The 24053-nt window shown below is 43.2% G+C and overlaps 1 protein-coding gene across 5 annotated transcripts in view; it reads right to left on the bottom strand.

Annotated features, from left to right (window-relative positions):
* Window positions 1-23701, bottom strand: part of STOML1 (stomatin like 1) — a 30683-nt gene extending 6982 nt beyond the window's left edge. The window contains exons 1-6 of one of the 5 annotated variants that reach the window (XM_069071197.1): window positions 23549-23701; window positions 23094-23433; window positions 5330-5436; window positions 2817-2990; window positions 1268-1471; window positions 666-855 (exon numbers count right to left, since the gene is read on the bottom strand). In XM_069071197.1, coding sequence (XP_068927298.1) covers window positions 666-855; window positions 1268-1471; window positions 2817-2990; window positions 5330-5436; window positions 23094-23238 — 820 coding nt within the window. In that variant the 5' untranslated portion in view covers window positions 23239-23433; window positions 23549-23701. The other 4 variants (XM_069071199.1, XM_069071200.1, XM_069071201.1 and 1 more) reach the window with 4 other exon arrangements.
* Between the last annotated feature and the right edge of the window lie 352 nt (window positions 23702-24053).

Here is a 24053-nt window from a genome sequence, read left to right as displayed (position 1 = left end):
CCCTAGCTTTCCTGCCTCATTGGCTATCCCTGCCCCTTCCACATTCAGTGATCCAGTCCACCATGGCCCCCTCTCTGCCCCTCACTCACAAAGGTCTATCTCCCATCTCTCTGTCTTTGCATTGGTTGATGACTGTGTCTAAAATGCTGCCTCAGTGTCTCTTTTCCTTTAAGGTGCAGACTTCTGCAGGAAGCCTTTTCTGATCCCTCCACCATCCTCCTACCAATTCACCTTGTATTTAATTAACTACTTGGTATATATTTGCATTTATTCATTTTACTTTCATAACTACATTATTTTTATGTGTACCTGTTGTCTTCCCCGACGAAAAGGAAACTCCCTAGAAATAGGCATTGCTTTATTCTTGCTTCTTGGATTGCCAAATAAGCACTTATTGGTCAGCAATTGATCCACTGACCTCTCCCAGACCACTAGCTGGAAATGACTGCTCTCTCTAATTGCTGACCTGAGAACACTCTGCCCAAAGCTTTCTTTTGCCCCATCACATTATGCCTAGTCTTTTTCTTGTTTGTTGATAATCCCCACTCACCATAAACTATAAGCTCATTTTTCAGATTCACGTCCCCAGAACTTTGTACATCATAGGCACCCAAATGTTTGTGGATTGAATACACCTGAAAGCCTCTTCACCCCGGCCCAGCTACCTGTCTCAGCTGCCACAGGAGCATGTCCACCACTGCCGGAGCCAAAGAAATGGAGCGCCAGCTGTTGAATGGCACTGTCCAGGCCAGGCAGAGAGGGGGCATCCTGGGGAGCCTGCAGCACGGCCTCCACAGTCAGCTCCACTCGGTCCACTTCCAGACCCCACGACTTGGTCATGTCATTGATCTCCAACTAGGGCAAGTCATGAGGGGTAGGGAGGACAGGAGGGAAGAAAAGAGGACAGGGGTTGACATCCCCTGGCCAAGGGGAAGTTGGCGGATAACCTGCATGTGCATCATCCCCAGGCACTAAGTCTGCCCTACCCACCCCCCAGGGGACAGCTGTGGGCTTGCTTAGTCTTCTGGCATGAATCAAGCAGGGAATGATCTTGGAAGGACTTGAATATCCAGGTCTCACTCTCTCTTTTGAGAAGTGTCTCTCAAACCCACTCAGGCCCCTCCAAAAGCGATATGGGCAGAGATCCATTTTTTCTTGTTTTCTTTCCATTCGCCTTGTGAGATGACATTTTTCCCGCTGCCACCCTCTCCCCCGCAATAATCGCAGACTTGGGGACAGCAGATAAGCAGACATAAGGGAGGCTTACTAGGAGCTGATCCCCGATCTTCAGCTTTTCCATCTGGATCTCACGCAGCTGCTTCTTCAACAAGGTCTTCGTCATGGCATTCTGGGCTGTCATGCGGGTCGCTGAGTTCAGGTCCTTCACCATCATCACTGATAACACCGGGTCCCAGATGCGGAACTGGACATCAGCTCCCACAGAGACCAATGCGCCGTCCTTGGAGGTCAGCTGGAAGGGGGAGGAGCTGGGTTGGAGATGGCTCAGAGGTTTGAGGTCTGGACCAGTTCTCAGCAGATGGACAGTCCTAGCTGCAACTGTATTCATTCTGGTCACTCCCTCCCCCGACATTCTCAGACTCTCTCTAAGATGACAAAACCACAGGCCCATTTTGGAAGACCCAAGGGGAAATGTGGGTCGTTGCCATATAAGACATTCACACACTCAATCACAGACACACCCAGGTAATTTATCAGTCAAGGTACATTTATCACTTGGTACAAGGGGAAAGCATTGGCCCTGGGGATGGAGAACCTGGGTTCAAATCCCAGCTCTGAGCAATGTGACCTTGGACACTTAAATTCCATGGGTGTATTGGGGACATACAAAGACTCACTCATGTGGAGACACTCACTCAAATGTTCACACTCACACATACACACACACACACATATCTCCTCTGCCCCTCACTGACTAGGAGGAGAGACTAGTGGTGGGACCCATTCACCTTTCCCAATGCTCTCTGAAGTCCACCTATCACAGAGGTTAGGCTGGGGACCCCTACAATTGGCTATGCCAGGAAAAGAGTTCAAGGAAAAGACAGAAGCAGTGGAACAGCTGTTGTCTACGAGATCTAAAAGAGAAAACCCTTTTCCAGTCATTTCTCACCCCACAGAGCCAATTCCAGTTATCTCCTGCCATTTTGTTGTCCCACCGCCTCATCATCCTCTGGCCTTGCTGGCTGAGGAGCTGGCTTTATTTGTGATGGGCATTTTTTTTGGTGGTGGGGGAGGTTATAATGCCACCTTGTGCAGGTGTTTTCTTCAAAATAAAATTCAAGACTTCTATTATCTACTTAACAGAAGCATTCTAAATCCCCAGTTGGATTCTTCCCCCTGCTCCCTACCCCAGCCTTCCATTGTGGGTCTGCTTTGTTTCTGAGTTCCATTCTAACCCCTCCTACCAGGCCCCAGCCACAGGACTGACAATTCCTGTTATATTATCCGCCTAAACCATTGCCCACCTTCCCCCATACTTTGTCATTACTTCATCATTTTTCTAAGTGTGTCAGCTTTCTCTCTCATCACCCACTCCCCCCCTCTACCAGACTATGATCTCCCTGGGGGCAAGGACCACTTCTTTTCCTTCTGGGTCTTCCATAATGTGGAGCTGGGACTGCAGGACATATTTACTGCATCAGGAATGGATGTCTGGAAACCAAGACAAACCACCAGCAAGAGAAACACCATGAATAAGTGAACCCTTCTGTCCATCCCTATAGTATGTCCCTGCCCACTCCACGGACCCAGAAGTATGGGACAAAGCCCCCCCAAGGGGCATGGGTGCCACTCCTCACCTTACAGGGAGGGACATTGAATGCTCTTGTCCTCAGATCCACCCTCTGCCAAGAGTCGATGAAAGGAAGCAGCAGGACCATGCCCGGTCCCTGGGGGGCCCGAATCCGTCCCAGACGAAACACCACCATCCTCTCATAGGTAGGGACAATCTGCACACAAGGCACAGAAGCAGACTGGAGCAAAAAGGAGGGTTAGATCTGGAACTGGAAAGACCAAGATGGCCCTTCTGCCATGCAGGCCCTCCACTGACTTTCTGCCAATTTCACTGGGTCCCTACACATCCTGACCCCCTCACTCCCATCTGACCATGGTTGGAAACAAGGAGAAAAGATTAACTAATTTAAAATTTCCCTTCTTCCTTCTTTAAGGTCTGCCTATGAGGAAGGCAAAGTACTCCTACTCCAGAAGCCATGGAAGAAACATATGTCTAGAAGAAAGTGAGGTCTATAGAGGTCATGACTTGCCCCCTACCACAAAGCAATTGATGGACAACAAGCCCCAGATTAGAACCCAGGCTCTGCTAAGCACAGTCCACTACATAGAATTCCGTCCCTTGGTCCTTCCAGGCCAAGATTCTCTGGGGTTGTTTTGTGGGAAAGGCTGGTCATTCTCTAAGCATCTCCCAGTCTTCATGAATGTCTCTGGCCTTCATCATTCTATCCAAATCCTTCTAAGCCTGTAATGGTGATGGGATTTGAAGATCTTCCATGCCCCTTGTATTGGCAAACTAACGGGTACTTAGCACTTAGTTTCAAGTTCATATTTGTGTCAAGTATTAAGACCCAGAACTTGTGAATTCCACAGTGGGATGAACTTGCTGATGTAGCAGGAAGTAATGGGGCAGGGAGGAGCTAATGCAATATATAAGGAGAGGCCTAGGCTGGAGAGGGAAGAGATTTAGAGAACAGAAATTGTGGTGGCAGAACTTCTTCTGAGAGCCAGCCAGAACTTCTGCTGAGGACTGCCAGGAATGAGAATTGCTGGGAGTCAGCATCGTGGAGGCTGAGCAGCTACCATGAGTGAGGAGAGGAGAATCCTTGCTCAAGGTAGTGAATGAGGAAAGGAGGATCTTTTCCTGAGGGAGCCTGTTTTGTTTTGTAGGCTTCGGAATGTTCGTGTTCACTACATTAACTATGTGTACAAACTTCATGGTTACTGTAATGACTTTAACTTTCTGATTTGGGGACTTGGCTTTCTGGTATTTGAATAAATGCTTTGGTTCTGTCCTCCGTGTGGAGAGCCTGTTACATTTTGTGATTAATAACTATACCAGCATATTTATAGTCACCATGGGCATTGTAAATATTGCATTGTTGTTACAAAGCCCCACTTCTATGTCCCACCATCTCCTCTTGGGGAGATGGATTCCATACATACCTTACCTGCTGGATGAAACAGATTATTTAATTATTTTTCTTAAATTGGCCTGGCAGGAATTTTAAAGGATGCTATGCAGTTCAAGTATTTTGGGATTTGGTGATAAAGTTCAAGTTCATCTTATCTCTATCTAGCAGGATTTTTTAGCTCTGGAATATTTAAGTATTCAAGTATAATAAAGTGATTTCCTCATATTTATGAGGTACTGTCCCCATTTTAGAGACAAATCAAAGGCTCAGTGAGGTTGTTATTTAGAAAGGTAGGATCAAGGGATCACAAATTAAGAGCTAGGAGGGACCCTCAAAGGGTCCAATCCCTTTATTTTACAGATAAAGAACCTGGGAGCCATTGAAATCAAGTGATTCATTCAAGGTCATACAGATGGTAAGCAGCAGAGGTGGAACTTGGGTCTTCTGATGCTAATTACAATTATTGCTCTTGTACCATTTGGCACAATTTGGGAGTCAAAATCCAGGTCTATAGCTCAGAGTCCAACCCAATTTCCAACAGACCATGCAGCTTTTCTGGTGTTCTGAAAGCCAAAGCACACCATCCTCTTTGGTCTGTCCTCAGCAGGAAGGCCCTTGATCCCTCCGATGACTCTAGACACCCTTCTCTCCACCTCCTATGGTTCCATCAAATCCTTCACAAGGTATGGTGATCAGAACTATATATACAAGATTCCAGATGGGGATGTACATATCCACCATAGTCAGATGTGAGGGATAGGACGTGGTCTTCTGATCATCCTTCCTGATAATTAAGGATAAGGTCTTTGGTTAGGGTTCAAACAACCTGCAACATCCTAGGACAGATGATGGCCTGGTACCAATATGCATTTTCCAAGGTAGAACCACTGGTTTCCAAGACTAAGAATGTTTGAGGCAGACAGTGATGGAATGGTCAATGAACAGGGGTTCTAGACCTGGCTCACCCCTTAAAGTGTCTAAGTCATTGTACTGCTCCAAGCCTCAGTTTCTGGCTAACAGTGATCAATATTTGTCCACCATCGTAAGCGCATTGCAAGGAAGAAGGGGGGGGGGGAATGAGTCAGGAAATTCCAAAGCCCCCTGCAAAGGTTAGAGGTGTTGGACATACAAGGCAGGGGGTGCTCCCCAGCCCTTGCCAGTTTTACCTTCAAGGCAAACCATCCAGAAATTGGGAATGTAACAATGAGCAGCAGGAACACCAGGAAACTGATGATGCTGTGACAGATGTAGGATGGCCAGCTCTGGGGAGAGTCTGTTTGAGGAGGAGACAGAGACAGAGGCTAAGCTGGCAGCCGCTCACAGAGGGGACCGACAAGGGGGTGGTTGATATGGAAGACTCATCAGGAAACCTCACTTCTATCTGGGCCCTCCTACTCACTTCCTTCTTTCTTTAAGTTTCTTGAGGGCAAGGGACTATTCCATTTTAATCTGGCAAACAGGAGGTGCTTAATAAATGCTTGATAAATTGTTGAGGACACCACCATCCCTCTAGTCATACAGGCTGGGGCCCTTCAGAGTAAGACTCAACTCCTCTGTCTCTCTCATTCTACCCTAATTCAATACCTCATTAGTTCTCATTTGGATAATCATGATAGCCTCCCAAAACAGCTGCCAAAGCAATCTTTGTAAAGCCTACGTCACTCCCCTGCTCAAGAAGATCTAGTGACTCCCTATTTCCTCAAGAAAAACAAGCAAGGGGAAGCTAGGTTGTGCAGTGAATAGAGCATCAGCCCTCGAGTCAGGAGGACCTGAGTTCAAATATGACTTCAGAAACTTGACACTCAACTATCTGTGAAACCTTGAGCAAGTCACTTAACCCCAACTGCCTTGCCTTCCCCACCTCCAAAAGAAAAAAAGAAAACCAAGCAAATTTTAAACCCTTTCAGTTTGCCCTTCCAGAATGACTTTATCATGCTCGTGCCCTTTCTTATCCAGCCAAACTGATCTGCTTGCAAACTCAGCATTCCATTTCTCCCCTGAGGACTTCCCGTACCAGTTGTCTCCTCTGGCCTGAAATGTGTCCCCTCCTCACCTCCACCCTGTGGAATCTCACCTTTCCTTCAAGGCTCAAGTTCCCGTTCCATCTTCTCTGGGAAGTCCTTCCCTGGGCTGTTAATGATCTCTAGCTTCTCCTCAAATAATCACGTTTGTACATATGCTTACCATGCTATGAATGAATGAAAAGCCCATGTATTAAGTATTTGCTATGTATGTGCAGAGCGCCATGATAAAGGCTGGAGCAACAAATAGAAAAGTGAGACAGTCCCTGCCCTCAAGATGTTCCCAATCTAATAGAGGATTTAGCTGTAAGAAATAAAGAAAGGTCCAGGGACCCCCTAAGGTACCATCTCAGCATCATCTCCATGGATAAAACCACACTGAGCCATTCCACAGTGCAAGGGATTTGGGTGGTTAGAACTTAGTTAAACTAGATAAACATGAGTTTTCTTGCCCTGCCCCTCGAATAGAATCTCCATGAAGGGAGGAGCCGTTTTTCCTTTTGCCTTTGTATCCATCCCTTCCATAGTGCCTTGAAATCACAAGGCACTTAATCAATGCATTAAACTGTCTTGAAGGGGCGGCCAGGTGGCTCAGAGAGTAAGAACACCAGCTCTAGTGTCGGGATGAACTGGGATCGAATCCGGGCTCTGACACTTAGCACCACACCCAGAAATAACTGGCCGTGTGACCTTGAGAAAGTTACTTAACCCCGATTGCTCAAAAAAAATTTTTTTAAAAACTGTCTTGAGTCTTAGATGAGTCATTTTCCTCTGTGCCTCAGTTTCCTCACCTCTAAAATGAGGGGGCTGAAGTAGATGCTCTCTGAGCTTCCTTCCAGCTTTGGCATTTAGGGTTCCTATAGAACTTTGGACCAGCCCTTGGGAACTTTCTGAGATTGATGGAGTCTGTCTTCCCCAGGCTCAGTATCTCTTTCTAGAGCGTCTCTTCCCCGCTCATGGCTAACTCTTACTTTACTTTTCACCCAGGTCTACCTTACTCTGTGAGGAATAGAAGCAGTGAGGTGGTATTAATGGATGGAGTCCTAGACTTGGAGCCAGGAAGACTTGTGTTCAAACCTTGACACTTACTGTATAACTCTGCAAATTATGTAACCTCTGTTTCTTCCTCTATAAAATGAGGATAATTATGGCTGCTACTTCACAGAGCTGATGTGAGGATCTAATAGAAAAATACAGGTAAGGTGCTTTATAGAACTTAAAGCAAAATATATACATATATATATAATTTTATTATATTATATACAAATATAAATATAATTTTTATTTTTGTTACAGACTTTCTCTGGTTCCCAACTATATAATAGTGATTCACACTCCAGCTTATCATTTCACAACCTTACTTTTTTTTTGTCAGAAAACTCATATGATAGAAAGGTCTAATCTATCTTTTTTATTAAAAAAATCTAACCCCAATTGCCTTGCCTTCCCCCCTCCAAAAAAAATCTGTTTATGACTGTAAGGAATGCTATTCTTTTGTTTTGGGCCAATACAGTGTCAGACATCTCTGAGACAGCTGAAGGGCTGTTCAAATTCTCAGGGCCAAAGAATGAATAAGCATCCACACCACTCATCACACTGACCACATCACTGGAAGGTGAAACAGGACCAGCTTATGACTTTGTTCCGTATTCTATGAACTGCAATAAGATCCCTGACCAGATCAGGAAAATAAGACAATAATCTCCTCCCAATCTTTTGGCATTCCACACCTCCCTCTACTTTGCTATCCCAAACTCTGTTCTTCATCCTCACCATGACCTCCATCCCTCCATGCCTTGGTTCTTTTCTGGGCTATTACCCCATACACTGGCCACACTCTCCTCCCTTTCCCCATCCTGACCCTATGCTTAACCAGTTCAACTCTACATTCTTCTCTTCTCTGAAGGTCCTTATCTTACTGAAGATGTTGCCCTGCCAAGCCTCAGCTTTGAACTATTCCCATCATCTTCTGCCTTTCCTCTAGTTCACAAGAATGAAGCTGGAGAACCATGAAAAAAACCAACCAATCTACCAGCACCAATAAAATTTTATGTCCCTTCATCTCAACTGGGCCCTCACTTGGATACATCTTTCTAATTGATTCACTGTCCTGCTCACCAACGTACCTCTTCCAAATCTTTCCAATTCTTCTCAAACCTCCCATGGCTCACCCTCCTACCACCCTCTCAGCCAAGAACCTTGACTCACATTTCACTGGGAAGAAAAAATGAGGGCATTTGTCAAGAAGTCTCTCCTCTTCCTTCCTCCTCACCTCACATTACTTAGACACCTTCTTCCTCTCTATCTCCCTTCACCACAGCTCATGAGAAAAGGCAACCTCTCTCCTTGCCAAGGCAATCCCCTCTACACACACACACAAATGATCCCACTCCACCCACCTTTTCAAGTAGATGGCTTCCCCAATCATTCCCAATCTCTTCAGTCTTCAATCTCTACCTTCTGACGCTTCCTTGATGCCCACAAATGCCTCCATGTCCTTCCTAGTCATTAAAACAGGACACCTGATTCTATCATCTTAGCCAGCTGTCATCTGATATGCCTTTCTTTCTCTGTGTGGCCAAATTTCCTTGAGAAAGCTGCCTAGAAACAAGTGTCTCCCCCTTCTTTCTTCTCTGCAGGCTTCCAAATGAATCATTCAACTGCAAGTGCTCTCTCCACAGTTACCAATGATTCTTTCCTTGATCCTCTTCCTTCTCCACCCCTCTGCAGCCCTTGACATTGTTCTCTTTAATGGTATCTTCTCATTGTTACCTTCTGGTTCTCATTCTACCTGTTTGAATACCCCTTCTAACTCTCTTGTGCTGTATCTTCATCCTGTTATCATAAGCTCGTCATCATAAGCTCACAGTAGGTGTTTAATAAATGCATGCTGACTTGAGAGGGCATCATGGGATAAATTAAAAATAACAAGTAAAGGATTTCATTTAGCTAAGACTACATTAAAACTGTCAAAACTGGACATATCCCATAATCGTCATCTAAAAGCCTATTTCAAGTGATAGCAAGGGTCCCTATGGAAAAAGAAAGTAATAGAAATAGGTCATCTTTTTTCATGGCAAAATGTAGACCAGGGGTGGGGAGCCTGTGGCCTAGAGACAACATGTGACCTTCTAGGTCCCTGGGTGTGGCCTTTTGACTGAGTCCAAGTTTTATAGAACAAATTCTTTTATTAAGGGGATTTGTTCTATGCAGTTTGGAGTCAGTTGAAGGGCCACACTTGAGGACCTAGAGGGCCACATGTGGCTTTGAGGCCACAGTTTCCCCTCCCTTGATCTAGATACAACCCAGAAATTCCAATATAATAATGTTTCTGATCAATAGTGTAAAATCTTGGGCAGCTAGGTGGTGCAGTGAATAGAGCACTGGACCTAGATTCAGGAAGACCTGAGTTCAAATCCAGCCTCAGACACCTAACACTTACTAGCCATGTGACCTTGGGCAAGTCACTTAACCCCAATTGCCCCTCCAAAAAGCAAAAAAAAAAAAATAGTGTAAAACCTAACATACTCCTTCAATAATTTTCTGAAGGGACTTGAGATGTTTCCTGCAAATCACAGGGCAATCCCCCTGACTTTTCAAGACTTCTTGGCAGTCATTACTGCCAGCAAAACAGAAATTCTTTATCCCTTATTATTGAAAAAAAATGGTTCTTGAACCAGTAAAGAAATGCTACAGTCTCCTAAAAAAAATCAAGAGACTACTACACCTATTACTACACACATTAGATTTGGTCATTCTGGCAGGCGGAGTCAACATGGTGGAGTAGAAACAGGATTTCTACAGGGCTCTGGCTCTCACCTCCTCCAATTCATGTAAAAGGTGACTCTGAAGAAACTTTGGAGCTATAGAACCCACAAAATGACACAGAGAAGCTAACCTCCCACTAAGGACAGCCCGGCGGGCTGGCAGCAAGTGGCCAGGGCAGTGCTCTGGGAGGTGACCCTGGCCCTGCACAAACCTGAGGTTTTAGCCCCAGGGTGGGCCTGACCAGCCACCAGCTGGAGGGACTTCAGATCACCAACAGCTGTGGCGGTTTCCAGAATTATCAACACATAGATGCTAAGGACACAGTGAGAGGTCAGTGAGGTGTGGACTTTGGGAGCCAGTAGTTGGGAGTGCTGTCGGCCTCTTCCCCCTGGGGCGAGAAGCTGCTAAGGAGCCACAACCATGCAGCCCACCACATGGCAGCTTCAGCTCCTGGTCTGCAGTTTGTAGGGGGACCAAATGACCAGTCTGAGGGGTAATCACTCTTGCTTTAACCTGCTTGGATCTGGATTGCAGTCTAGGGTGGAGGTCCTGGGGTGTGTGACCAGCTTGCCAGAGTGTGTGTGGAGGCTTCAGAGAGGACACCCAACTAATACCTTTGGCTGCTGAGAAAACCCCAGCATTTGGTATGAAGCTTCTCTATCTGGTAGCAGAGTCCTACTGTGGCAAAAAGCCCAAAAGTCAAGTTATTGAGTGGCAACACGAGCAAACGATGGAAGCAAAGTAAACAGAGCAACCCAACTTTACACTTCTACTTTGGGGACAAAAAGAATCAAAGTATGGAACAGGAGGAAGACAGTGAAGTCAGAACTCCTGCACCAGAAGCTTCTGAGAAAAATACGAGCTGGTTACAGGCCACAGAGGACCTTAAGAAGGATTCTGAAAACCAAATAAGAGAAGTGGAGGAAAAATTGGAAAGAGAAATGAAAACGATGCAAGAAAATTATGAAATGAGAGTCAACACCCTGACTGAAGAAAGTAATACCTTAAAAAACAGATTAACTCAAATGGCAAAAGAGGCTCAAAAAGGCAATGAGGAGAAGAATGCCTTAAAAAGCCAAATTTTCCAGATGGAAAAAGGATCTCAAAAGCTCACTGGAGAGAATCATTCCTTCAGAATTAGATTGGAGCAAATGGAAGCTAGTGACTTTATGAGAAATCAAGATACTATTAAACAGATCCAAACAAATGAAAAAATAGAAGGCAATGTGAAATATCTCATTGGGAAAACCACTGACCTGGAAAATAGATCCAGGAGAGATAATTTAAAAATTATTGTACTACCTGAAAGCCATGATCAAAAAAAGAACCTAGAAATCATCCTTCAAAAAATTCTCAAGAAAAATTGCCCTGTTTTAGAACCAGAGGGCAAAATAAAGGTTGAAAGAATCCACCAATCATCCCCTGAAAAAGATCCCAAAAAGAAAACTCCTAGGAATATTATAGCCATGTTCCGGAATTCCCAGATCAAGGAGAAAATATTACAAGCAGCCAGGAAGAAACAATTTGAATATTATGGAAACACAATCAGGATAACACAGGATCTGGCAGCTTCTACACTGAGGGATTGAAGGGCTTGGAATATGATATTCCAGAGGTCAAAGAAGCTGGGATTAAAACCAAGAATCACCTACCCAGCAAAACTGAGCATCATGTTTCAGGGGAAAATATGGTCATTCAGTGGAATAGAGGACTTTCAAGCATTCTTGGTGAAAAAACCAGAGTTGAATAGAAAATTTGACATTCAGATGCAAGAAGCAAGAGAAGCATGAGAAGGTAAACAGGGAAAATAAATCATAAGGAACTTATTAAAGTTGAACTATTTACATTTCTACATGGAAAAACTATAATTGTAACTTAATGAAATTTTTTGCATTATGAGAACAGTTGAAGGAAATAGAAATGTATATATATCTATATACATACATGCATATATATGTCTATATAGAAGGGTATATGTGTGTATGAATACATAGGTGAATGTGTGTATATATGTTTACAGGTATACATAGATAGAGGGCACAGGACCAATTTAATAGGAAGGGATGATACTTAAAAGGTGATGTTAAGAGGTGAGAGAAGAATATAACGAGAGGAGATGGGGAGAGACAGAATGGGGTAAAACTATCTCATATAGAAGAGGCAAGGGAAAATGGTTACAATGGAGGGGAAAAACAGGAAGGCAAAAGGGAATTGGGCCAACCTTATTATCATTCAATTTGGCTTAGGGAGGGAATGATACACACACTAAATAGAATATCTCACCCTACAGGAGAGTAGGGGGGAAGGGGATGAGAAGAGGGATGATGGAAGGGAGGGCAGGCTTGGGGGGGAGGGAAGTCAGAAGCACCCTCTTTTGAAAAGGATCAAAGTAGAGAATAGAACAAGTGGGAGATGGGATAAGATGGAGGGAAGTATAGTCAGTCTTTTGCAATATATCCAAAGATGGAAATGTTTTGCATAGCCACACATGTACAACCTATACTGAATTGCTTATCTTCCCAGTAAGGGTGGGTGACAAGGGAGGAAGGGAATGAATCTGGAATTCAAAGTTTTAATATCCAATGTTTAAAAAATATATATATATACTATTATTAATATTATTTTACATGTATCTGGGATATAAAACATAGAGGCACTGGGGCATAGAGATCCACCATGCACTACTGGAAAGTCGGAGGGGGTATGGGAGAAGATATGGGAGAAAGCAGATTGGAGGAGGGGATATCTTGGGGTGGTGAGTAGGGGAAAAACGGGGAGAAAATTTGTAACTCAAAATCTTACAGAAATCAATGATGTAAACTAGAAGTTAAAGCATTTGATTAAAAAAAAGATTTGGTCATTCTGAATACTGAATCTAGCTAAGCTTCAAATTACTGAGTTTCATTTCCAGATTTAAGTCTGACTTATGAGGAAACAAAACTGAACACTTCGACAGGAAGCTAGCTGACTGGGTACAGGAGAATTAAGATGGAGGGACACAAAGAAACAGCTCAATGACTTCAGTTAGACCCCAAAGCTAACCACTTCCCAGTAACCTAATTTAAAAGCCTGCTTCACCCTATGAGAGAGATCCACAGGAGAAGAAATGTAAAAGTTGAAAATGTATTCAAGAAACCAAGAAAGGGAGGAAAAATGTGTTTAAGGTGCCAAGAAAGAAATAAAGGCATCTACTTCTTAACCAGCTTTCACTTCCACAGCCAATGCAAAGGTCCAAAGACGGAAGATGAAAAGTTATGTGTGAGTAACGGCACAAATTTGTGGCGATTTGGCTGGCCTGGAGAGGGTGTGGTTTGGGATTAATAATGGGTAATAAGACTTGGAAGACAGGATGAGGCCGGGTTGTGAAAGGCTTTAAATGCCAAACAGAGGATTTTATATTGAGGAGAGAGGAAACATGGTGCAATGTGAGCTTTAGGAAAATCCTTAGAATGAATGAATGGCTGAGAGCAGAATTTTAGGAGACATGACAGCATGAGAGTGGGGAAATACCTGGTGACAGGTCTATCCCAAATACTCTAGGTTTATGCCTCTGGGTAGGATTTGGAAAACCCACCAAATTAGCCCATCAAGCAGGCTCAAGCAGGGGTTGGAGGTGAGGCATGAACCTCTCAACACAAGCTAGAGAAAGAGAAGGCATGGAACATGACAATATTTCCTGACATCCTCACAGCTGGCCTAACAGTGTGTCTTCTGCTGATTACCAATAAGAGATCCCTAGAATCCAGTTAAGAATTTCTTCCAGGTCCTTGGAAAACTCCTTGTATCTGAATGGGTTTCTGGCCAGCATAGCCTAGGTCAGGGGTGGGGAACCTGGAGCCTCAGGCCACATGTAGTGGTTCTAGGCCCTTGGGTGCAGCCTTTTGATTGAGTCTAAGCTTTACAGAACAAATCTCTTTATTAAGGGGATTTGTTCTGTGACGTTTGGAGTCAGTCAAAGGGCCACACTTGAGGATTTAGAGGGCCACATGTGGTCTCAAGGTTGCAAGTTTCCCACCCCTGGGTTAGGTCCTGAGTTAAGTATTAAAGAAACCTGATCTCTAAGCAACAGGCAGAGGTGGTCCAACTTCCCAGTCATGAAGTGCTAGGTTCAAACAATGCAGTAAAGTTTTCCCACAATTATAAATCTCAAGCAACCCATATGTCTTATCTGATAATTGACCCCATTTTAAAAGATTTTTTTAAAACCACATTTAAAAAAGAAGACAAAAGAAAAAATGCACATCTTTGGAACAAAAGAATTAAAGGCAGAAATTTAAAGAAAAATATATAGTCAAGGTATAAAAAAAAGTACTTTCTTTTTTGTATGTGCTTTTGGGTTTTTTCCTCTTCACGTTGCTCCAGTTCCTCTAAGAGCAAATATTGCAATAACCTGTTGTTTCTTTGATTGAACACAAACACTTGGGGGAAAGTGGGACAGCTGTTTTTCTGATTTCTAAAATTTGCACTTGTTCACCCTCCCTCTACAAACTTGGAAAGTCCATAATTTTTCATCCAATTAATAATTAGATTACCTAATTTTGTATCCTGGATTATATCCTGTTAATTATTTTCTTTTAATGCAAAAAAAAAAAGTGTCTCCCCCTGTATTCAGGATCCAGTGCCTAACTGAGGGGGTGCGGTCCCGATTTGTCATACAATTGGTGCCCTCTCAATAAATCAATATGCTCAGAAATGCAAACCTTTGTTTCCTCAGTCATTTCTAGCAATCCACTTGCTACTCTTCCACTCAGTGGATGGACCACTGTATTCACTATCACATCCCATGACTCCTGTCTTCTTCTCTCCTTCCCCCTGTCCCCCACCCCCCTCACCACCTCACAACCCTTACCCTTTGAATCTTCACCATTTTTCACCTGCATACAAGGTAAAGTCAAATAATCCTCTGACTCCCCAAAACAACACATTAATGAAAGTCTTAGGACAGAATCACAGGCCAGTTGAGGAGATGATTTAGGCAGAACCCCCTTTCTGGTGTCCTTTAAATTACACCATGTAGGTGGCTTCTCTGCTCAGCTCATGGCCATGGCTAACCCTATATCCAGTGGTGAGGGGAAGACAAGAAGTTACTCTGGGCCAGGAACCTAGGAGGAAATGTTAATGCCTGTTGGGTTGACAGCTCCCCTTCCACTTCCTCCTGCCCACATTTGCCAGTTCCCTCTTTATCCTTTCTTTCTTTTACTGGATTGTGTGTTTACTTAATGGTTATTAATTGGTTATTAATGGAGGTTAAGTACATATTCACTCTGATTCCACTTTGCAGTTCTGGGAACTTCCAATTCAATTCTGCCTGGAGATGAGGGAGGAGATAGGCATCCAATCCATGCAAAGATAAATAATCCAAGGCAAGATGTGTTAAGAGGATCATAAAGGTGTACAGGTAGTAAGGGCTACAGGAGTTCTGAAGAGGGAGAAATCACTTCTGGCTAGGGAGACCAATGGAAGCTTCCAGGAGTAGTTGGGGGCCCTAGAGAATGGGGAGGGATTTGGATTGGCAGAGAGGAGAGGGAAAGGTATTCAAGGAAGGAATCTGGAGATAGGAATGATTCTGAAATGCTTAGGGAACAGTAAGAAAGAGGATATGGTTGGAACAAAGGGTGCATAGGAAGGCCGTGGGAGATGGCCCATACCTTTCCAATTGTAAGGGAAAATCATACCTTCCTTAAGTAAATGAAAATAAAGCTTTCAATGAGGGGAGAGGAATTCAGAGAGGCAAAGGAATTCAGAGATGGAAGAAAGAAGAACTGACCCTTATCAGGATGATTGAAAACAGAGGAAAAGGAGAAAGGAAAGGAAAGCTGTATACCTGAAGCTTAAAAATCATATTTGTGGATCTTCTTGAAGAGGAGAGAGTCCAATGTGTCGAGGAGTAAAAAGTAGCTTATCCTCCAGAAAGTGATGGAGGAGAGCCACAGAAGCCAGCAGCTGGGAGAGCAAAGAAAAGAGGAGGAGGAGGAGGTGATGGTGAGTCCTTGCTGAGGGGGACTGAGGCAGCCATTTGGTCAAAGTGATAACAACAATGGAGAGATCTGTTGTCTTTCCAGGGCATGAACAGAGGACCTCCCAAAACTTAGAAAAAAGAGAAGACAACTACTCATTTCTGGTGATTTCTGTGGACACAAAAAACACATTCAAAAGGAACCTCAAAACCATTGCCAACAACTATGAAGTCTGGAACAAGAAACTGAAGACCATGGGGACACAGATGGAGTTTTTTTTACTTTGTCTATTTACAAAAAGGGATGCAGAAAAGAAAAATGAATTTGGGAGATAAACAGATAGCTGGACCATGGTTTAAAATATAAGAATGACAGATACCTTCCCAGACATGGGAGTAAACCTAATAAAGGCATGTGAAAGTGAATTTTCCAGGTGGCTTGCAAAACTAACCAAAAGGATTTTAAACTGAAAAGGATGGGAGGGAGAGGTTGAGGAGGGGTGGAGAAGACTGCTCACGTTGATACCCTAAGTTAAATACTTTACAGAGTAGTCACAGAGAAGAAAGAAAAATCACATCTAAGACTCCTAGAAATTCATGGAAGACAAAAATACAAAAAAAAAAGTTGCAAAAGATATGACCTGAAATGTCTACATGCAAATGCCAAAGTTTAGGCAATAAATAACAGCAATAGAGGTCTTAATGAAAGTAGGCCAATTTTACTGCATAGTATGACTAATATGTGGTGGGATGAAACGCATGACCTGTCCATGGCCCAAAAGAAACAGTGTTGGCTTGTAAAAGGAGGAAGTGAGGGAACATTGGTTATTAACAAGGCATATTCATGGGTGGAAATCCAGGAACCAGAGAAGGGAAGAATAATGGAGATTATTAGGGTAAAGTTGAAAGGAGAGAGAAAAAGTGATTTTGTCATTTCAGAATCCTACAAACCACCTGAAGAGAAAAAAATAGCTAGATGAATTTTGGAAACAGCTCACCAACCTGACATAGAGGCACAATATGGTACAGTAATTTCAGAAAACTTTGATTTTTCAGACATGGATGGAGCTCTCTCTGACAAAAGCAAAGAAGGTAATGACTTTTTGACTTGGCTCTACTTACAATTTTATCTTTCAACAGATGAAGGAACCAAATGAAGGATTGTCTTCTGAATATGATTCTCACTAAGAGGGAAAAGCTAGTTGTTGGTTGATGAGAAGCCTGGGGGGGAAATGATTATTTCATCCTGGAGTGATAAAAGAGAAGAAATCAGCACATAGGCCAAAATAAACCGTATATTTGGGGAAAGCAGATTAAGTAGTTAAAAGGAAAGATTCAATAGAGGGAATCTTTGGGGGAAACCTGCTCAGGAGGGATGAATTTGGAGAATGAATTTTGAAGACAGAAAAGGAAAAAATTCTATGAAAGAGGAAAAATAGGATTTGTCTAAAGAGATACAGTGCACAGTGGGTGCACAGGGAACTTTCCAACCAACTTAGATTTTTAAAAGAAATGCACAGGATATGGAGCAAAGTAACAGGTAGTTCATTCTTAGATAACAGAGAATGAATATGATCATGGCACAGTCCTGTTAAAAATGGTGCCAGTAATGTGAAAGTTCCAAATGAGCTGACACTGTCAAGGGAAGCTAAGGACCACAAAAAGGAAGTGTTTTAGTGATACTAGGAGAAAGGGAAGGACCAAAGACGGGATATGGCTTTTAGTTGGGCTGAATTATACAATGAGAACTTAGAACAGGAAGAAGGCAGAGTTGTTCAAATCTTACTTTATTTCCTGTTCTTTCAGCAAAGGAAAATATACCTTTACACAGGAAATGGAAGAACCAAAATGTCTATGGGGAGTATGGTCAGAAAGTACCTAATTATGCTTGATAAATTCAAGTCACCTGGCCCAGGTGAGCTACATCATCAGATGCTGAAAGAATGGGCAGAAGTGAGCGCTGAGGTGTTATCAGGATAGATGAAAGAGATCATGGAAAACGGGAGAAATACCAGGGGTCTGGAGAAGGGGAAATGTTCCAGTTTTCAACCAAGGAATGAGAATAGAGTTTGAAATCACAGGCCAAGGAGCTTCACTTCAATTCCTGGGAAAATATTTAGAAAGGACAATTAACATGAAGGCTGGGAATAACTAATAAGGAAAGCAGTGATTACAAAATGCCAGCATGACTTCATCAAGGACAGATAAGTCATGGCAGACTAAGCTCCCTTGAATGATTAAGCTAGCAGATGAGAAGAATGCTATTATTAAATTAGTTCATTTAAATGATTAAGCTAGGAGATGACATAGCTTGCCTAAATCTTAGCAATGTTTTTTGATAAAGCATCTCATTATTTCTGTGGAAAAGATAGAGATTAGATACAATCAGATGTATTCGGAACTGAGAAAATTAAATTGATATCATCTCCATTTCTGTAATTGATTCTATTTGGTATCACGGCCGACATTTTGTATAACCGTCTAAGTCACATTGCTTTGTCTCTGGGTTAAGTTTAAAAGTTCAGTTTCCTTATAAATAATTTTCATTAAAAGAAACCAGTTATCTCTATACCACTAAATGTCCTTGACCAATTAGAGGAAATCTGTTATCTCTATACCATTAGTTATTATTGTAGGTGGATAGTATCAATCAGAATTTCTTAGATGGAAGGAAGGATTGTTGATAAGCCTCACATTGCTGATTTCCAGCCAATCATATTGTCCCCTGTACCTGTGATGCTTTGGATTTTGTAACCAATCATATTGTCCTCCATGATGCTATAGGTTTTGAAACCAATCATATTGACTTCCCCATCTAAGATGCTGCCTTCCAGTTTTTTGATGCTCCTCCTTTAGTCTGTAAAAATGATCTGTCTGCCCTCGTTTGGGGACTTTTTGTCTTGCTGAGGAATTAAAGCCCTCTTATCGATAGCTACTAGCCTTACCAATAAAATGAATATGCTCAGAATTTTGTGCCTCAGTTTACCTTAATTTCAATTGCTACCGAACTCACTGGATGGTTTTATTCAAAGAGTGGTTACCAATGGTTCCCAGTCAACAAGACTGTTGAGAATCTGCACTTGGCCTTGTGCTGCTTAACATTTCTTATTAATGCCTTGAATGAAGGCATACTTATATGTGCATATGGCACAATGATGAGAGACACAATGGACTTCAGAATCAGAATCCAAAAGTATCTTGACAGGCTAGAACACTGGGATAAATTTAACAAGATTAAATTCAATAAAGAAAAATATAGGCCAGAACTCAACTTCAGAATTATAAGATGGTATTGGGCATGGCTAAACAGCAGCTGTTCTGAATGAATCTGAATCAGCCTCAAAAGATAATGCAATCTGAGGTTATATCAACAGGGTCATACTTTGAGCCTAACGAAGGCTTGCTGGACCTCATCAGGTGTACTGTGCCCAGTTCTGGGAAATTTGGCTTAAGATGGATACCAGTCCATGATCAAAGTAAGAACCTAGAAATCATCCTCCAGGAAGTTCTCAAAGAAAACTGCCTGCCAGAAGGCAAAATAGAGGTAGAAATAATCCACCGATCATCTCCTGAAAAAGATCCCAAAAAGAAAACTCCTAGGAATAGTATAGCCACGTTCTGGAATTCCCAGATCAATGAGAAAATATTACAAGCAGCCAGGAAGAAACAATTTGAATATTGTGGAAACACAATTAGGATAACCCAGGATCTGGAAGCTTCTACACTGAGGGATCCAAGGGCTTGGAATATGATATTCCAGAGGTCAAAGGAGCTGGGATTAAAACCAAGAATCACCTACCCAGCAAAACTGAATATCATGTTTCAGAGGAAAATATGGTCATTCAGTGGAATAGGGGACTTTCAAGCATTCTTGATGAAAAAAACAGAGTTGAATAGAAAATTTGACATTCAGATACAAGAAGTATGAGAAGGTAAAGAGAGAAAAGAAATCAGAAGAAACTTATCAAAGTTGAACTATTAACATAGTTATCATTGTAGGTGGATAGTATCAATCATGGAAAAACAATAATTGTAACTGATGAAACTTTTCCCAGTATGAAAATAGTTGAAAGGAATAGAAATATATATATATATATATATATATATATATGTATGTCTATATAAGGGCATATGGGCATATGAATACATATGTGAATGTGTGTATATATGTTTACAGGTATACATAGAGGTCACAGGACCAATTTAACAGGAAGGGATGATACTTAAAAGGTGAAATTAAGAGGTGAATGAGGAATATAATGAGAGGAGATGGGGAGAGACAGAATGAGGTAAACTATCTCATATAGAAGAGGCAAGGAAAAATGGTTACAATGGAGGGGAAGAATAGGAAGGCAAAAAGGAATGGGTCAACCTTATTCCCATTAAATTTGGCTGGGGGAGGGAATGAAATACACACTAGATAGGGTATCTCACCCTACAGGAGAGCAGGGGAGAAGGGGATGAGAGGGAAGGCAGGCTGGGGGGGGGGGGGGAAGTTGGAAGCACCCACTTTTGAAAAGGGACAGGATCAAAGTAGAGAGGGATAGGAGGGAAGGAAATATAGTCAGTCTCTTGCAATATATCTACTATGTTATTGTTTTGCATTAGCCACACATGTACAACCTATACTGAATTGCTATCTTCCTAGTAAGGGTGGGTGACAAGGGAGGAAGGGAATGAATCTGGAATTCAGTTTTAAAACCAAATGTTTAAATATATATTATTATTATTAATACAATTTTACATGTAATTGGGAAATAAGATATACACGTACTGGGGCATAGAGATCCACTATGCCCTACTGGAAAAGTCGAAAGGGGTATGGGAGAAAATATATGAGAGAGCAGATTGGAGGAGGGGATATCCTGTAGGACTGCTATTTTGGGGTGGTGGGTAAGGGAAAAATGGGGAGAAAATTTGTAACTCAAAACGTGGCGGAAATGAATGATGTAAATCAGAAGTTAATAAAGTATTTGAAAAATGAAAAAAAAAAAGATGGATACCAGTAAGTTGGAAAGTGCCCTGAGGAAGGCATCTAGGACAGCGAAAGGCCCTGATGCCATGCCATTGGAGGAGTGGGGTGTGTATACCTTGGAAAAGAGAAGACCCATCCAGTGAAGGAAGGATTAGATTTGCTGTCCTAGGCCCCAGAGGGACCGATGCTCCATGAATATCTGTCAACTATATTATAGTGGGGATTCCTCTTGTGGATTTGTTGGCCATGGATGTTTCCCCCCCCCCCCAATGCTCTAATTCTGTAAAGCTAGATAAGAAAGATCTAGACCAAATGCCAAATTAAGGAGTTTGGATTTTATCCTGAAGGTAAAGGGAAGCCACTGAAAGTGGAAGAGTGGTTTTAGGACAAACCATGTTTTTAGGAAGTGAGTTCAGTAACACTGGACTTACTAAGTCTTCTCTCTGGCAAAGGGCAGGGCAGCCCAGCAAATACAGCATTGTTGGATGTGTCCAAGTTTTTTTTTCCTGACTCACAAGCCCTGAATCTCAGTGTCTTCATCTGGGAAATGGGAATAATGTTCTTAAACCATTTCTAGATTTTAACTCTTCTCCTTTTACAAATCCCGAGTTTGTCTGTAACTCTATCAAGTTCTCTTTAAGAGACTCAATCTTCCAAAACAGCAATAATTCCTTCTCTGCATATGGGGGGAAGGGGGGGTGTGATAAGTGTGATAAGCATCAAATCAGATAATATACAGAAGAGTCCTTGAGAGAGTACAAAATGGGTTATACAGACAAGGGGAGTACTTAGAGATAGGGGAATGGCTCCCTAGAGTTATAAGAGTTGCTAAAAATCAATATAGTCTTCCCAAGGCCAGCTAGGATCAGTCACTATAACTCTGCAGAGCCCCATCCTGAATAGAAAAATGGACTGGCCTAGACAATACTGATTTGGACCTTCAAGGTTATCTAATACAACCTCACCTTACTTTTCATTGAGGAAATTGAGGTAGGATGAGTTAAGCAATTTGCGGTCATACAGAGTGGGAAATTTCAATAGCAATGATAATAGCATTTATAAAGCATCTACTAGGCACTATCTCACTTGATCCCCACAACAATCCTGGGAGGTAGGAGCCATAATTATCCCCATTTTACAGTTGAGGAAACTGAGGCAAACAGAGGTTAAGTGACTTGTCCAAGGTCATAGAACCAATAAATGCCTGAGACCAGATATTAATTCAGGTCTTCCTGACTGGAGGTCCTCTGACTTCAATATCCAGCATACAACACCCCCACCTCAATCTGACTTTAATTCAAATTAATTCATCAAGCATTTATAGATCATAGTGCCCCCCCCCAAATAAAAAGCAACCCGAAGGAAAAAAAAAAACAGTCCGTGTCCTCAAGGAGCTTACTGGGGGAAAATAACATAAATATAGATAAGTAAACACAAAATAAATTTAGGAAGTGGGGAGAATAATTTCCTGGAAGAGTTGGTGCTTTAGCTAAACTGTGAGGGGAGGTAAGGGCAGAGAGGAGAAACTTCGAAAATGGGGAGGAACCTGTACCTGGAGGAAAGAGATGGATTACTGAACACTGAGAACCGCAAGCTTCACTAGTATACAGTCTAGCTCTAGAGTCAGAAGAAACCGGTTCAAATCCCACAGGCCTCAGTCTCTGCAGCTATAAAATGGGAGCGCTGGACTGGATAGCCTAAAATTCTTTCTAGTTCTACATGGATAATACCTATTCCTGAGACGGGATCATTCTAAGCCCTTCCCTAGCGTTATAACCTAGGAAAGATACCCTAGGGCTAGGATTTTCATCCTGCCCTCATATCCTGGAGTAGTAATGATAAGGTTACAGTATCTCTTTTGAGCCTTGCAACAACATCGGGATTTAACTGTTGCAGTTATTCCTATAGTTATTTTTACAGATGAGGAAACTGGGGCTGGGAGAGATTAAGTGACTTTCCTAGGGTCATACAGCTGGTAAACGTCCGGATCGGAACCTAGGTTTTGCTGACTCCAAGTTTACCCAACTCTGCTTGGTGGCCAGGCTAGCCCGGGTCCCAGGCCGAAAGATCAATCTAACTTGCCACAGGTTGAGGGATGCTAGTAACCACCCCTGCCCTGTACACAAACATATATAATAGTGTATCCCTCTAGGAAGAGTAGACATGGGTGCAAATGAAGGCACGTGCCCCTCCCCTCTCCCATCACTCACCCACATCCTGCCCCAGGCTCAGCCGGTCTCGCCCCAGAATGTTGGGGAAGAAGCCCTGCTTGGAGCCGTAGATGCCCAGGCTGGATTGCTGGAAACGGTCAAAGTCGCCCAGCGGCAGGGCCCGGTAGCCAGACCTGCTGAACATGATGCCTGGCGAGGGGGCTGCTCGCAGCCCTCCCTGATGGGCACGACCCACCTGCCTCAAGCAGACTCCACTCAGCTCCCTGTTGCTAGGCAATGGGCAGGGAGCAAGCGGGAGGTGCTGTCACGCGCCCGACATCAGTCCGGCGATGGTCTAGCAGGGTCTCAGCACCCCCTGGACAGGGACGGGGCCGCCTTCCTGGAGAAAGGAAAACAAAGCAGGAAGCTGGGGTCCCTCCCGCGCACGCCACCCAGGGGGCCACCCCCCCTCCCCGAGTCCCTCCCTCTCTTCTCCTATTTTCCAGTCTTTGCACCTGGGTGAAGCACTGCCCAGGGGTACTGGCCTCCCTCCCCACCAGGGGCCGGTGGCTTCCTGGTCGGTGATGTCATGCAGGAGCCCCAGCTCTGAGACAGGGGAAGAGGAGGAGCCAAAAGAAGCTGCTTCCACCTCCAAGCCTTCTCCTGGCTTGTCTGCGTGCTCCCTCTAGCCCGGGAGGACCTGGCTAGGGGAGCCCTCTGCAAAGTGGGGGCGTGCCTGCGCCCTCCCCCACGGTGGAAGTGCTTAAGGAACCCAGATCCCCAGAGATGCCAGGCATCCAGACCTGTGGGGCGGGGGGGGGGGGAGCGGGGAGACGGGGGGAGAGCAAAGGGAAGGGAGAGATTGCTCTCAGGGCTGGTTCTGTCTTAGAAGGAAAATCTGATATAATTGAAACCTTTTAAAATGCACAGCTATTTAGTATATATGAGGGGGTTATACAAACATAGTGTATATTATGTTTTTGCAAAATCAAAGTGCATGAGTTATCAATTGGATAAAAA

The sequence above is a fragment of the Petaurus breviceps genome, unplaced genomic scaffold, assembly GCF_028583685.1.
Source record: "Petaurus breviceps papuanus isolate PSGF00001 unplaced genomic scaffold, PetGlider_PUasm1.0 90825, whole genome shotgun sequence".
NCBI classification, from domain to species: domain Eukaryota; kingdom Metazoa; phylum Chordata; class Mammalia; order Diprotodontia; family Petauridae; genus Petaurus; species Petaurus breviceps.
The sequence above is the reverse complement of the archived record's forward strand: the minus strand, read 5'-3'. Positions and strand labels throughout refer to the sequence as shown.